The sequence below is a fragment of the Cucurbita pepo genome, chromosome 17 (genome assembly GCF_057944985.1).
Source record: "Cucurbita pepo subsp. pepo isolate OVF chromosome 17, ASM5794498v1, whole genome shotgun sequence".
Lineage (NCBI taxonomy): Eukaryota > Viridiplantae > Streptophyta > Magnoliopsida > Cucurbitales > Cucurbitaceae > Cucurbita > Cucurbita pepo.
The window spans coordinates 3,224,536-3,240,370 of NC_141814.1; the positions used below are offsets into that span (position 1 = coordinate 3,224,536).

General features: G+C 34.5%; 1 protein-coding gene across 2 annotated transcripts; it reads left to right on the top strand.

The window, feature by feature from the left end:
• The first annotated feature begins 368 nt into the window (after window positions 1-368).
• ACA9 (autoinhibited Ca(2+)-ATPase 9) lies at window positions 369-15,827 on the top strand. 2 transcript variants are annotated; one of them, XM_087119195.1, is made up of 34 exons: window positions 369-583; window positions 803-1,068; window positions 4,802-4,918; window positions 5,000-5,039; window positions 5,371-5,495; window positions 5,586-5,717; window positions 5,822-5,911; window positions 6,325-6,394; window positions 6,743-6,813; window positions 6,886-6,969; window positions 7,060-7,137; window positions 7,239-7,310; window positions 7,896-7,979; window positions 8,063-8,145; window positions 8,231-8,339; window positions 8,418-8,473; window positions 8,586-8,628; window positions 8,814-8,897; window positions 9,564-9,701; window positions 10,011-10,076; window positions 10,165-10,263; window positions 10,463-10,573; window positions 10,958-11,125; window positions 11,465-11,524; window positions 11,909-12,073; window positions 12,315-12,431; window positions 12,907-13,005; window positions 13,196-13,333; window positions 14,109-14,209; window positions 14,374-14,419; window positions 14,519-14,653; window positions 14,765-14,872; window positions 14,951-15,042; window positions 15,156-15,827. In XM_087119195.1, exons 2-34 carry the CDS (start codon window positions 871-873, stop codon window positions 15,259-15,261), a joined length of 3,285 nt encoding a protein of 1,094 aa, XP_086975321.1. In that variant the 5' UTR covers window positions 369-583; window positions 803-870; the 3' UTR covers window positions 15,262-15,827. The 2 variants fall into 2 exon arrangements, with proteins under 2 accessions (XP_086975321.1, XP_086975322.1); XM_087119196.1 differs by having other exon boundaries at window positions 5,386-5,495.
• Window positions 15,828-15,835: the final 8 nt, after the last annotated feature.

Below are 15,835 nucleotides of genomic sequence, written 5' to 3' on the forward strand. Positions count from 1 at the left end.
AATATTATATTTTTACTATTAATACTATTTATGGTAATTGATGTTGACTATTTCTAATTTTGTAATTAATTTAAAATTTAGATTAATTATTAAAAGGTGAGAATAAACGGAAACTGAGCGGGAAATATGCAAAATTTCAGAAAATAAAAAATAAAAATAAAAAAATTGAAAGAAAAATATAAAAATTTAAAAACAGAATTAAAACATGAGAAAAGAATAAATAAAAATTATATAAAAAAAGAAAAAAACTAAATGTATTTTCTGAAAGTCTTACACGAAGTTTCGACGAAGTTTCTCTCTATAGGATTAAACAACGAAGGGACAGTTACAGATCAGTGTAGTGCTCATCCAGCGCAGAGCTTCAATGAATCGCCCATCCATGGCGATCTTCTGCCGTGTCTCTTCCTCGTTTGAGCTTCTTTAGAGCTTCGTTTTCGAGATCAATGGATTCCTCATCTCTCAGTTACAGACACAGAACAGCCACATCGCCAATTTGGCCGTCATTGCCTTCTGCGGATGCGCGGATTCAGTTTCGAGCAGCAGCACTGGTACCGTTTCGCTTCTCTGTAGCTTCCTAAATTTGGTATGTGTTCGCTCCTTTTTTTTCTACTTCAAAATCCCCCAATTTCATCGCTCTTCCAGGAATATCGTAACTGTCTCCACTGTCTCCACCAGAATTAGCATCGATAATTTGGCTGTTTTTCTTTATTGTTCAAGTTAACCGCGTCTTTTCGATTTCTGGACCTTTTTTGTTCGAGTCTGAATGATTCTTGTTTTCGTCTACGGCGAGATGGCTCAGCAGGTATAAGCGTCGGCTGATTGTGTGTATGATCTTTGTTGCGACATATTTTAACTTGAACGGAGCCAAACATGACGTCTCGTGGTTCATCGGCTTCGGGCAATGGCCTATTTCCGCTCAACGCTTCCACGTCCGGCCGGCAAGACGATGTTGAGGCTGGGCTCTCCTCCGGCAAAAGCATTAACAAGGAGGAGGAAGAAGAGGTTTCCGATCCTTTTGATGTCGACAATACCAAAAACGTCCCGCTCGAGATACTCAAGCGATGGAGGGTAATTATCTTTTCCTCTTTTCTTTTTTTTTTATTTATTTATTTTTAATTTTTTTTATATATTATCATTTACTATCCAAGAAAATGAAAAAAGGAAAAAAAAAAAAAAATTATAAACTTATTTAAATGATAAATTGGGTTGAGCATAATACCTAAACTTATTATAGGTTGGGCTTAACTATCGAATTTTTATGGGTTGAACATAATACCTAAACTTATTATAGGTTGGGCTTAACTATCGAATTAATTATTATTTTTAGAAAATATTGATACATTTATTACTATTTTTAAAAAAATATTGATACAATTATATATACAAATACTTATTTTATTATTTGAAAAGTAATTTTTAAAAATATTTTAAAATTGAAGAATTGAATTAGGTTTAGGGGTTTAGGGTTTAGGGTTTAGGGTTTAGGATGATTGGAGTTTGGATTAAAATTGTTAGTATGATTATCATTTACCCCTAGAATAAAAAAATATAATTATTAATAAAATTATAAGTTGATAGATGGTGACAAATAAAAAGCAGAATATAAAAGTATGTGTTAAAAAAAATTATAAAATGTTATTTTCATTTCATTGAATAAAATGATTTTATATTATTTATTTATGAGTATAAAATGATTTATATATGATTTTTTGATAAACTATATATCTATACAATAAATTCAACAAAGAATTTATTTCTCTTATTTTCAAGATTTTTTACTTTTATATATTTCTCCATGGGTTATGGGCTGGTCAAACCTAAAAAGTCAAACCCATATACTAGTTTGATCTAAATTTATATTGAACATTGATTGACCCATATACTAGTTTGATCTAAATTATTATTGTTTTTATTTATTTTTTTTGTTAAATTTTAGTATATTAACGTTAACTTAAAACTAAATAAACTAACCAACCATTTAGACTTATAGAGATAGTGAATTAGTTTATAATTTTGGTTGGGTTCTTTTTAGTTTGTCACTTTAAAATTTCTTGTATGAGTTATTATAAAATCATTTGATTATGTTTTTAGGAAGAGATGAGAGAACAATGAAAGAGCTATGAGCAGTTGAAATATGATGCACAAAAAAATTTCAACTATTCAATGAAAACTAAGGTTATGATTTTGATTTGAACGAGCAAGGATTTGAATACAACGGAAGTCAAGATTGGAGTTTTGATTCTAGCGACTTCATGGAAGAATTCGTTTTGACCTAAAATCTATCTCAATATTTTGATTATGGTTCATGATTTCATAGATTTGTACAAGAAGTAGTGGGCGAAAGAAATAAATATCTTTTCATTCATGGAAGTTTTTAAGAAAAAAAACATGAGTTGGATGAAAGCAAGAGATTTTTCGGTCAAGTATTTCACAAGAATTGCAATCTAAATTCAGTTCTTACTACTATTATGATCCATGACAATACTCATCAAATGCTGAGGGTTAGGCAAATTTGAAGATCAATTTGAGAGTGATTATAGTCAGTCAAAACCAAGAACATATATTACACAAAATTTCTTAATTCTACCAAATAAGTTTCATCCAAACCTTGGTAATTTAGCACCAAAATAATTGAAAAAGACAGCACAAAGTTTCTAAGAGGCTTCCTGGACAAACATAAATTTCAATTTGGATTTAGAGCCAAATAATCCATCTCAAGCTGAATGAAAATACAAAGTTTAATCGGTAGTTTTCTCAGAAGCATTGGATGGGAAAGAGCAAATTCAAGATTTAAGGTCCATTTTGCATCAAGACAGGAAAACTGATTCAACTTGTGGTTGAATAATCACAATTAGTTTCTTTGAAGCACCAAGATCTTGCCGGAGAAAAAAGGGCTTCTTTTTAGATTAGTAATCCGACTAGTGGAGGTGAAGTGCTTCATGAATTTAAAGTTCTACTAAACCTGCTGAGACTGAGGATGAAGAAGAATTTCTTGGCATTTTTATTCATTCTTTTACCAATATTTTGGTGTGGAAGAACGCACTTTCAAGAAATCAAGAGGTCGATTGAAAGATGCATTACAGTCATGGTAAACTGAGTATACTTCAATGGTAATTGACATGCACTTTTTTCTGTGAGGTCGGAAATTCAAATCTTCATTATCCCACATGTTTTTTACCCAAAACAAAGAAGCATTATACTCGCAAAAATATTATTTGTATATATTTGAACATTGTGTTCAAGAAGGAAATTATGGGTCTACAATTAAATTCTTTGTGCAATTTTGCAACCAAGTGGATGTTTGGCATGCTGCTTTATTGATGTTCTGATAATGTTAAGATAAGGTTTTCAATTGAAGTATAATATTGGAACCATAGAATGAAGTAAATTTCAGTTTTGTAGATGGTCCATTTGTTATAAACTCACGCAAGTTAGTTTTGAAGGGGAGTAAAACTGTTGTAGTGAGTTAGATTTAATAGTTTTGGTTAGGTTTTTTTAGTTTGTAGAGTACTTAGTTTGGCATTAAGTCCTTTGCAATAAGTCACCAGTGTTCAACTTTTCTTGGATAAATAGCCAAAGAAACACTTTAACCTTTGTAGAAAGCTAGACTTCTATTTAATGTCACTCAAATCGTTGATAATTGCAGTCAGTTTGAAATGTTCACACTTCAGCATGATTCGAGCGTTTTGATTCAGTTTGTTTTCACGGGTCTTCCTAGTGCACGCTTCCGAACTCTTTTGCTGCTTATTCTCTTCGTGATATTTACCGTCATTGGGATGTCTTTATTTCGTTGTTGTTGCTGTGTTTTTGTTGTTTTGTTGTTCCTTATATTTTCTTGCTCCCATGCTTTTTTAGAATATCAGTAATGAAAAGTTTGTTTCTTGTTAAAAAAGCACCAACCTTTTAAAGAAGTTCAAGAGGGGTTTTCTTTGGGAAGAGGTGAGAGTGTGGGCATTTGGATAAGTGAAACAATTTCAATTTGTGTGAAGAGGGGGGTTAGGCTTGGTAATCCTTCTGGCAAGAACCTTGCCATTTTGTCTAGATGGTTGAGATGTTTCTCTTCAGAATTGGAGTCTTTGCCAATCTTGATCATTAATAGCAAATATGAGTCACATTTGAATGCATCAAACTAAATAAATATTGTTGTCCATGTCGAGTACAATTAAAATTATCATGTATTGTGTGCACGAAGTAATAGGGTCACCCATTGAGGATAGTGAAGAAGTTAAAGGTTTTAGAGTGAATGAACTGAAACCAGGGTAGATACTTACATAATATTTAAAATTGTACGTTCTAAATATTGTAGGTTTAGATGGTTGTTATGTGAGGTTAGCCAAGGTGCATGCAAATTGATCTAGAGACTTAGTGATATTAAATAAAATCATGGGTGATGCAATGGTAAAAAAAACTAAATGAAGAATCAGATATTCAGAAAGTGCCAAATTATGTTCTAATGGCCGCAGGATAATGCCAAATAAGTTTCCTGTTCCAAAATACTACAGAATGAGAGGTTTAGGATATAAATGAACTTGGAAACTTACCGTCACCATTCAAAAGAATAAAAACGTGGTGCACATTTGCAAATGAAGCTCTTGTGGAGAAATGCTTCTTTCCTATTGCATACATTTTCTATTAAAGCTAGAATATCAATATCCTTAGTGATAAAATATTATGGAAGTTCACAAAATTATTCCTAATTTTCCTTTTTATGTTATGAAAGATATTTCAGCTTCTGGTACATGAGGCATGAACTAGTTATTTATTTATTTATATTTTTTTTAATTTTCCTCTTGGGGTGCAGCAAGCTGCGTTGGTGCTTAATGCATCTCGGAGATTTCGATATACTTTGGATTTAAAAAAGGAGGAAGAGAAAGAGAAAAGAAGAAGGATGATTAGAGCCCACTCTCAAGTTATAAGGGTAATAGTTTGAGTCATCACCAACATTTTATATCACAAGGTCGGTTTTTCATATCCTTATCACTTTTGCGTTTTTCTTCAGGCAGCACTGCTTTTCAAATTGGCAGGGGAACAACAAACTGGTATTATTTCTCTAAAAATTTCCATATGTTTAACAAAACTTGGGATATTCTTCTTTATTTTTTGTGTCGTGTTACAGCAAATTTTCTACGCCGTCCTTTATCAAGCCTTTTCCTTGTTTAGTTCACTGAAAATTTTGTACCACAATACATGTTATCTGAAGCTGTAGATAATTCATTCAGAAATTAGTTTCATTCCAAAACCCAATGTCGATGCTTCTGGATGGAAGCAATTGGTTGATTAGCTGCCTGAAATGCAATGATTGTAACAAGAAACTGGGAACTGATAATGCATTGCTTCAATTTTACTCGACTCATATTCCTCTAATTTTAGTGTCTCCACTGGTAGGTTTCTCAGTACCACCTCCAACGTCAACTGGTGACTATGGCATTAATTTAGAACATCTTGTCTCACTGACCCGTGAACAAAACTTTTCTTCTCTACAACAATATGGAGGAGTGAGTCAGTTATAGTTTGTTTCATTGTATCATATTTATCCTTCTTCATCCTTGGCTTAAGTGAAAACATTTTATCTTGTGTTTTACCAGGTCAAAGGCTTATCAAATTTATTGAAAACAAATACCGATAAAGGAATACCGGGGGATGAAACTGATTTACTAAAAAGAAGAAATACCTTTGGATCAAATACATATCCACGTAAAAAAGGACGGAGTTTCTTGGTACAAACAATTTTTGTGACTTTTTTAGAACTAGTTTCCCATTTCTTTTCTTTTTTCTTGTGTTGATAAATGGCCATTCATTCTGACTGTTCTATTTTTGGCAGAGATTTCTTTGGGAAGCCTGGCAAGATTTAACCCTAATCATCTTGATTATAGCTGCAGTGGCATCATTAGCTTTGGGAATGAAAACAAAGGTTCGCATGGTTTATTAAATGTCTCCTCCTTCTTGTGGATAATTTTTTACGAAATATATTTATGTCACACATTGTGACTAGTATTTTTGCCACAAAGATATAAGACCAGCAGGTTTATGTAACTGATACTTCATGTTTCGCTATGATCAATTTTGGTAAAGATCAACTTGGTGAAGTGTTATGTTGAAAATACAGTGTGAAATTGGCAGAGAGTAGATGTGGCTGTGTTAGGATGGATATGCTTATAAGTTCTTAAAATTCAAAACGCTACTCGAGTCTAGGGTGAAGTTGAAGCCCATGCATTTGATTTTATTTTCAATCTGACATGCAACACTTTTTGGTTTCTTCACACGTTGCTTCCTCTGTTGGCTTGTTGTAAGTTTAGTGCATTCTGACTTTGGTAATCATCACAGGGTGTAAAGGAAGGATGGTATGACGGAGGAAGCATTTCCTTTGCTGTGTTTCTTGTCATAATGGTCACAGGTATTCTATCTTATCCCATTCTAATTGCAAGTGTTCTTTTGCCAAAGAAGAGGGAGGAATTGCTGGCAAGAGTTTTTCATATTTTAATGATGATGGAAATGAAAAAAGTATGAAATCCATTTTAAAGTAATTTTAATATGATATTTACGTGCCTTTTTGTTCCAGCAGGTTCGTTTAGGTCTTGCACATATTTGTATTTTATAGACATTCTAATGCTGTACAAATTGATTTATGCTTGAGAGTTTTTATTATGCTTTTGTCATTTTTAGGAATGTCTCATATAGAGGAATGTAAGTTTCTGTTCTACAATGTCTTCATAATTTTGAATCATCCTTTTTTATTTGACAGCGGTCAGTGATTATCGACAGTCTCTTCAGTTTCAAAACTTAAATGAGGAAAAACAGAACATACAAGTAGAGGTACATACTGGCTACTTGATGCTACTATGACATTTTTATGTTTACCTGTGAACTAAGCAAAATTTGATGCAGATCTTGAGGGATGGTAGAACTTTAAAGGTCTCAATATTTGATATCGTTGTTGGAGATGTTGTACCTCTTAAAATTGGAGATCAGGTTGCTGTCCTTTATGGTCAATTTATTTGTTGGTAGCTTTATAGTTCAACCATATTTTTCTAATTTAACAGTCACGTTTGTTTGGATTAGATCCCTGCTGATGGAATATTAATCACCGGTCATTCACTTGCCATAGATGAATCTAGCATGACTGGCGAAAGCAAGATTGTTAGTTTATATTTTCCTTTCAACCACACGATGTAATTATTTTATTTTATTTTATTTTATTTATTTATTTATTTCATGACTAAGCTGATATTGTCTCTCAGGTTCGCAAGGATCAGAAGGCACCCTTTATGATGTCTGGTTGTAAAGTTGCAGATGGAGTTGGTACCATGATGGTAATTTTCATGCTTTGACTTCTTGTAACTGTCTTCATTAAACTCTGGGGCTGTTCTTTATGATCCGTCTGATGCTGTTCTTGATAATCCGTCTAGTGCAGTTCTTGATAATCCGTCTAGTGCAGTTCTTGAACTACAAGTATCGGCATGCATTTATGAACAAGATTTTATCTCTCATTTTTTTGTTCAAGATTGTTCTTTCATATGGAAAAAGTGGGCCGCTGTTTCATTATAGCTTTTTAGTTTATTTGGGAAGAACTTTGCATGGCTAGAGAATTAATTTTGATAAGGTTCTCTAACTTAATTTTCTGGTTTGGGTAGTAGACTGGTTGGTATGCTTGGCTGGTTAGAGTTTGGTCTTGTCCTAGGATGTATTTGAGTCAGTGAGTCTGTTAGAGAGCTTGTCTTATGTCAGATCCTTGCACCTTTGTTTTCAGTGTTAATATCTTGGAACCAAGTGCTCTGTATAAAGGATGCATGTAGATGTCTCTGTCATAAATGAAATTGTTAAACAATAACTTGCATGTTTTTGTCATAAAATATAAAAAAACTACCATTATGGAGCCTTGCTGTTTTCGTCTTCAGGTAACTGCTGTTGGAATCAATACTGAATGGGGATTGTTGATGGCCAGTATCTCAGAGGATACTGGGGAAGAAACTCCCTTGCAGGTTAATGTCTTGACATTTGTTGCTTAGAAGGCCGTGGAATTTTCTTTTGATATGTTCAATTATATTTGAATGACATTTAATAGGTCCGGTTGAACGGAGTTGCAACTTTCATAGGCATAGTTGGGCTTGCGGTTGCAGTCTCTGTGCTAGCTATCCTTTTGGGCAGGTGATATAGTATTTCACAATTATAATTTTTTTTTTCTGCTTGAGTTTTCATAAACCTGTCCTTAAAATACAACTTGGAAAATTAGATACTTCACTGGAAATACACATGATGCAAATGGAAACATTGAATTTCAGCGTGGGCATACGAGTCTAGGTGATGCTGTAAATGGAGTAATTAGAATCGTTACTGTTGCTGTAAGTTTAGCCTCTTGATGCTGTTTTTCTCTCACAGTGCATTGTTAGTTACTAATTGCTGGTTATTAAATCATTCAGGTTACTATTGTGGTTGTTGCAGTGCCTGAAGGACTTCCTTTGGCTGTCACTCTAACGTAATTAATTATTTAATGTTTGTCTTACTGCAGTTTGTGTTGGACTTGATCCGACTTTTCTAAGATTTTTTTTTTTTTTTTTTTTTATATTCTTAATGTTTTATATTTCCAGATTAGCGTACTCCATGCGGAAAATGATGGCCGATAAAGCATTGGTTAGTATTTTTATCGATTTCCATCTCACGAACTTGTACTTCAGAAGACTGGTTTGAAGTTACAACCTTACTTGAATAGGATCAGTTCTATAAGTTGTTGAACTTTGTTCTTGAATTCTAAGAAGACTCTTTTGAAGTGTCTTCATCTTTTTCCCCAAGCCCAACGAATGAAAGTTGATTTGTAGGTTCGTAGACTGTCTGCTTGCGAAACTATGGGTTCTGCAACAACAATTTGCAGTGATAAGACTGGAACGTTGACTTTAAATCAGGTACGTTTGAGGCTCAACAGTGTTATATTTGGGTATAAGTTTAGCTCTGATGCAAGCAGTTCAGACAGTAGTTCAGCTAATCTAAACCTGTTATTCTGTTTTTTTCTTTTTTCATATCTTTGTAATGCCTTCAATTCATGACAGTTAATTTGGTTTTTGTGGATCGTTTTCTTGTGTTAGTCTGAAAATTTTGTTGTTCATTTGAGAAGTTATTTTTGACTTGATATTTTGTTAAATTTTCTGTTTTCTTGTCTCCTGATGGTTTGAAAGAAAAAGAAATTGTTTTGATATCAATTTCATGTTTGTTACTAATTGACTATGATCTTGTGCAATGTTTTTTTTTTTTTTTTTCTTCCTGATTGCAGTTGTCTATTCTTTAAGCAAAATATAAGATCTTTAAACATTTCTTTTGAAAGATAAAATGTTCAAATTTATTGGAAAATTTCAAAATTGTGTATGATATTCAGATTACATGTTGTAGATTAACGAACTTTTTTAATAGAACTGTGACAAAGAGAGTGTTTTTGAATGTATAACAATTTTAAGAATAGGAAATGAGAATGTTATTTAATGAGACCTTAAACTTAATGTTTTCCTTTTAATTCTAAGTGATGATGATGATTCCCCCCCCTCAAAAAAAAAAAAAAAAAAAAAAATTGGTCTCAGATGACTGTGGTCGAGGCATGTGTTGGCAAGAAAATGATGAATCCCCCAGATGAGCCACTGGAGTTGCAGTCACTGGTTCTCAATCTGCTATATGAGGGCATTGCTCAGAACAGCGCAGGCAATGTTTTTGTTGCTATGGTAAACTTTCATACATTGATTTGCTATTCAGAATGGAGGGGCGTTTTTTTTACTTTGTAATTTGGCTTGACCAGGGAAGGCCCTTTGACTGCTTCTCCAAGCATATTACGGAAGTTATAGGGTTATACTAACATTCTGTTTCTTGTTTTTTGTTTTCAATTTGTGAGAAAAAATTTATAATTTTACTTTTGAGTTGAGCTGGGAATGCTTGTCCTCTTTTTCTATTGTAATTGGTTGGAGCTGCATCATGTTTGTACATTTTTTGCTAGATTCAGTTGAGGAGTTCTCTGACTGAGTTTATGTTGACAGGATGGGAGAAGTATAGAGGTCACTGGATCTCCTACAGAAAAGGCTATTTTATCTTGGGCTGTCAAGGTGTGAGTGTGTATATATATATTTGCCTCAATTTGTGTATTGACTAAAACTTTTTGAAGTTTAGTCACTTTTCTAAACCTGTGTGCAGCTGGGAATGAAGTATGATGTTGTCAAATCAGAGTCTGAAGTTCTTCATGTTGTCCCGTTCAATTCAGAAAAGAAGCGAGGAGGTGTTGCGATAAAGCGGGTAATTATTATGATCTTGAGCTTGGAGCACCATGTTCTTCCTCACTGCATTTGCGTTATTATGGTTGTGCACTGGATAATTTAGAGGGCACTGGAATACTATTTTTAAGAAAGTTGTTGGTTGCTTTTACGTTTTAAACACGTCCTTTGTTGTTGATGAATTTGTGTCGATGAAACTTAGCCATGTGGTGTCCTGGCAGGCTGACTCAGAAGTCTACATACACTGGAAAGGAGCGGCAGAGATGGTCTTATCTTCTTGTACAAAGTATATGGGAATGAATTGTGAAGTGCACTCAATGGAAGGCAATGAGGTTAGTGATAGCAATTTGACTTAAAGAACAGTGTTATGTTTTGAGAATTTAGGCTTGTCCGTTCATCCAGCTTTATTTCTTTGATCGTATTTATTTGATGGACTGAGATACAGATTGGTCATTTATTAATTTATTACTTATGGTGCTATGCAATAGTGATCTTAAATCGAATTTTGATCTTTTTTTAACCCACACTCTTTCAATCCAAATTCCTTGAATGTTTTTTTTCGTTTGACCTGATTATACTTATGATTGGTTAGTGACATGGTACATCCAAGGCAAGATATATTAGAATATTATTCATAATTTAGTGCATTTCCTAGTTTGAACTTCTTGAAACTAGACATTCAATTCAAACTGAATTTCCTATTGTATCCTTTCCAGGATTATTTTAAGGCAGCTATTAATGATATGGCTGCAAGAAGTTTGCGTTGTGTTGCGATTGCATATAGACCATATGAATTAGAGAAGGTTCCAGTAGATGAACAGGGTTTGGATCAATGGGAATTGCCTGCTGATGATCTTATTCTGCTTGCAATTGTTGGTATAAAGGTAATGATCAAGTGCAGAACTCCTTTACACAATAAATTGCTATTATTGCAGTTTCTTTTGCTATGAATAGGGCTCAAATAGAAATATTTTAAATTATAGAGGGTTGCCCTGAACTTTTGAGAAATTGGTTTTTCATGGTAGACTTTTTACTTCTAAGGCTCTTATTTTATGCATTATGCACAACTTCCACTGTTCACCATGGTGAACGTGGGGAACCTTAAAAGTTGAAGTGAGCACCGTGGTTGCGAGATGTCAAGGCTCTTTTTTTACTCTTTTTCCTGTTTTGGTTTTATATATCGAAGTGTCAAGTTATGATTTTTTAACGTCATCATTTTGCAGGATCCTTGTCGTGCTGGTGTTAAAGAGGCTGTGAAAGTGTGCACGGATGCTGGCGTCAAGGTAGTTTATTATGTGTTATTTTTGTCTCATAGATCTCGATTCCTTTTACGTGCAACACACGTACATCTTCTTGGGTGAGCTACATTCTTTACACTATTAAATCCTAAATTTCAGATGATGAAGGAAATGGTTAAAACTTCTTCATCTGGCCTTAGGTTTATGTTAACTTGGAGCTGTTGTTTGACGCTCAAGTCATTGATAACTCTTCTAGTTACTTTTAACTCTTTGGTACATGATTTGGAAAAAACAATATTTTGTTTTCTAGTTCCTAACATTTTTATTTTGTTTTGAGATCTAGAGCTGGGCTTATCCTTAATTATGCAGCAGTTGTATACTTGCACGTGATATATGTGTTCTGTATGTAATACAATTGCAAATTTGTAGGTGCGCATGGTAACTGGAGACAATATACAGACCGCCAAAGCTATAGCAATAGAGTGTGGAATACTTAGCGCAACAGACGATGCTTCTGAGCCGACAGTAATTGAAGGAAAAGAATTCCGTGTATTGTCTGAGAAGGAAAGAGAACAAGTTGCCCCAAAAATAACGGTACACTTAGAATTGCATACATCATAGATGAAAATACAATATGCATTAACTATTTATGTTCAACCCACAAAGTCTTGTTTATATGAATAACATAGAATAATGATGCATTGAGAGTTCAATTTTAAGCAAGGGGACATCTTGTCCTTTTGGCCTCCAGACTGTTTTGTTTTCCCTTAATGGAGTTTGTGATTGTTGTAAAAATGATTATAAAAAAGGGTCAACTCTATGCAATGACATACAGGTGATGGGGAGGTCTTCACCCAATGACAAGCTCTTGCTTGTTCAAGCATTAAGAAAGGGAGGAGACGTCGTTGCTGTAACAGGCGATGGGACAAATGATGCCCCTGCACTCCACGAGGTTTGTGAACTTTGTGGTTTTTATTATTTCACATGAACGATTCTCTGTTTGCAGAGTGTAGAATACAAAATTAATTGTAATTTTTTTTTCAATCGGCTTTTGTTGCATTGCTTGCTATAACACTAATATCTAAATATAGAGCATGCATGTGCAAGCATACTGTATGAACTAGAAAACTGCTGTAATATGTTAATGTTTATTATTGTTTTCTGGAAGCACTATAAGACGATTATAAATAACGTTAATATACTGCTCAAAATTTTTATCTGCAAGTTGGTTTATGTGTCCATAATGGAAATGAGTCTAGACACATCTGAATTCTTGTTTGGTTGAGTACTTGTGAGTTTCTTTTCTTTTCTTCATATTTCGTGCGGTTTCTAGTCTTTGTTTTGATTGATATTACTGAGAAGTTCCGTAGCTGTTTAAGCGAGTTTCGTTCACGTTGATAGTATGTGTTTACCCTTTTGAACTCTAGGCAGATATCGGTCTTTCTATGGGCATACAAGGCACTGAAGTTGCGAAAGAAAGTTCTGATATTGTTATCTTGGATGATAACTTTGCTTCAGTTGTAAAGGTTTGTGTGGATCATCTTGACCAGCTTTTAATTCTGCAGTTTCTTTCGGTTTCTTTTTGGTTCATACGTAACTTTGAAGCTAATAACCTCCAAAACGTGAATATGTAATAAAGAATACTAAATAGATGCATTTATTTAGCAAAATTGACTTGCTAGTTCATAATTTCACTGCTTATGCCAATTTATGTAGGTTGTCCGGTGGGGGCGTTCTGTGTATGCAAACATTCAGAAGTTCATCCAGTTTCAGCTCACTGTAAATGTTGCCGCTCTTGTGATTAATGTTGTTGCAGCTGTGTCTTCCGGTGATGTTCCTTTAAATACTGTGCAGGTTTCTTCTCTCCCCTCTTACCAATATTTTTCTGCCTTTTGAAATGGTTGTTCCATGTCACATTGCTATAACGCGTGTGAGAATTCGATCACTATGCTACTAAAGACTAAGCTGAATGTTAAAAATGTGAATAACGTCAAATATTTGTGAGATCACACGTCGGTTAGAGAAGGGAACGAAGTATTCCTTACAAGGGTGTGAAAACTTCTCCCTAGCATACGCGTTTTAAAACTATGAGGCTGATGACAATACAAAACGGGCCAAAGTGGACAATATCTGCTAGTGTTGGGCTTGTGCTGTTACAAATGGTATAAGAGTTAGACATCAGGCGGTTTGAGCCCCAAAGGGGGGTGGACACTAGGCGGTGTGCCAGCAAGGACCCTTGGTATCAAAGGGGGGTGGATTGTGAGATCCCACATCGATTGGAGAGAGGAACGAGTGTCAGCAAGGACGTTGGGTCCTAAAGGGGGGTGAATTGTGAGATCCTACATTGGTTGGAGAGAGAACAGAAACATTCTTTATAAGGGTGTGGAATCCTCTCCTTAGCAGACGCATTTTAAAAACCTCGAGGGAAAGCTCGAAAGAAAAAGCCCAAAGAGAAGACAATATCTCCCGGTGGTGAGTTTGGGCGAGTTTGGGCTGTTACATATTCTATAGCCTATAAATTTAAGCAGATTGCTCTTTCTTTCTTTCTTTCTTTCTTTTTTTTTTTTCCCTTCCTTTGAGATTATTATCTCATATTGATTAACGAAGGTATATTTGTCTTCCTTGTTAGCTTCTCTGGGTTAACCTGATCATGGACACACTCGGTGCTCTAGCATTAGCTACTGAACCACCAACGGACCACTTGATGCATCGGTCACCTGTTGGTCGAAGGTAAAAACTAATGCTGTTTTCAAATGACTTGTTACAAACATGATTCTGAATTTTCTACAAGAAGCACGGATATGGAAACGACATGACATGGACACGGTGACATATCATTTTCTCAAAAAGTATGACATGTTTATTAAAATATGTATAATTTGTGTGGATTACAGGGAACCCCTTATAACCAATATCATGTGGAGGAATTTGATTGTACAGGTACGTGAAGACGACGGTGTTCGTTATCTTTGAAACTGAAACTCTTAAGGCTTGCTTTCATTTTCCCTGATGTTCTTTTCCCCTTTGTTGGCGGTGCAGGCTTTGTATCAAGTTGCTGTCCTTCTTGTTCTCAACTTCTATGCCACTGATATTCTTCAATTGAATACTGATAGCAAGGAGCACGCCTTTAATGTGAAGAATACAGTGATTTTCAATGCCTTTGTCCTCTGCCAAGTAATTCTAATAACTAAGAAATTTATCCAAAATCTCTGTGCATCTTCCTTGTTTTTCATTAGTTTTTTATGCCTTTTAGTTTGGTTTAAGTTATCAAATCTGGCAATGCAGATATTCAATGAATTTAACGCTCGAAAACCAGATGAAATGAACGTATTCAGTGGCGTGACGAAAAATTACCTCTTTATGGGAATAGTTGGAACAACGTTCTTGCTTCAGGTTACCTTTAAAGCCATTTTCTTCGTATTCGTTGCGATGCCTCTTCTATAATGCTTCCATGTTTAAATTGCAATGCAGATTATCATCGTCGAATTTCTAGGAAAATTTACTTCCACAGTAAAACTTGATGGGAAGCAATGGCTTATCTGCATTGCTATCGGCCTTGTGAGGTTAGCCTCTCACTTTTCAGATCATTCAAAAAAGTTAAATTACTAACAGTAAAAATAAAATTACTGTTGTGTTTTTACAAGTGGTAAATAAATTATCATCTCATCTCTTTCAGCTGGCCTCTGGCTGTCGTTGGCAAACTGATTCCAGTTCCTGAGACTCCATTGGGTAAATACTTCACAAAGCTAGTTCAACGGTACAGGAGGTCACATGGTGCTTAATTTTGGGATTTCGTCTTTCTCCAAAGTGCATAATTTTGAAGGACAATCCATAATTTGGTATTTCTTGGCTAAAATATATGCTTTTGGGTATATTTCTTTTTATTTCTAATAGTTTAGACATCATGCTTGCGTAACGATCAAGTTCCGAAGTTTTTAGAAAAATGTTTGCACCGTATGAGCGCAAGTCAATCGAGCAAATAGTTTTCTTAAAATTCTAAACTTAAAGTGGTTTTAAACGTATTCGGGACTTGATTGTTACGTTTCTAAAAGTATGGACTAAATTGTTACAAAAAAAGAAGTATACGAAACCCAAACAAACGGGTACCAAAAGTATAGAATATACATTTTAGCTCGAAGGACCAAGACGAAGGAATAACGTGAAGGAGGATGTGTTTCAACATTTTCAAGAACAATTTTACAATGTATTTGGCTTTTATGTATCCATCAAAGTAATGTGGTTAATTGTAATTTTGGGTTCTTGTTTATTTTCAGTAATGTAAGCTTGAAGAGAAGAGGTATATTATTTAATTATGGGCTTAGACATCAGTTTTGCCCCTTTATATTGATTTCTATT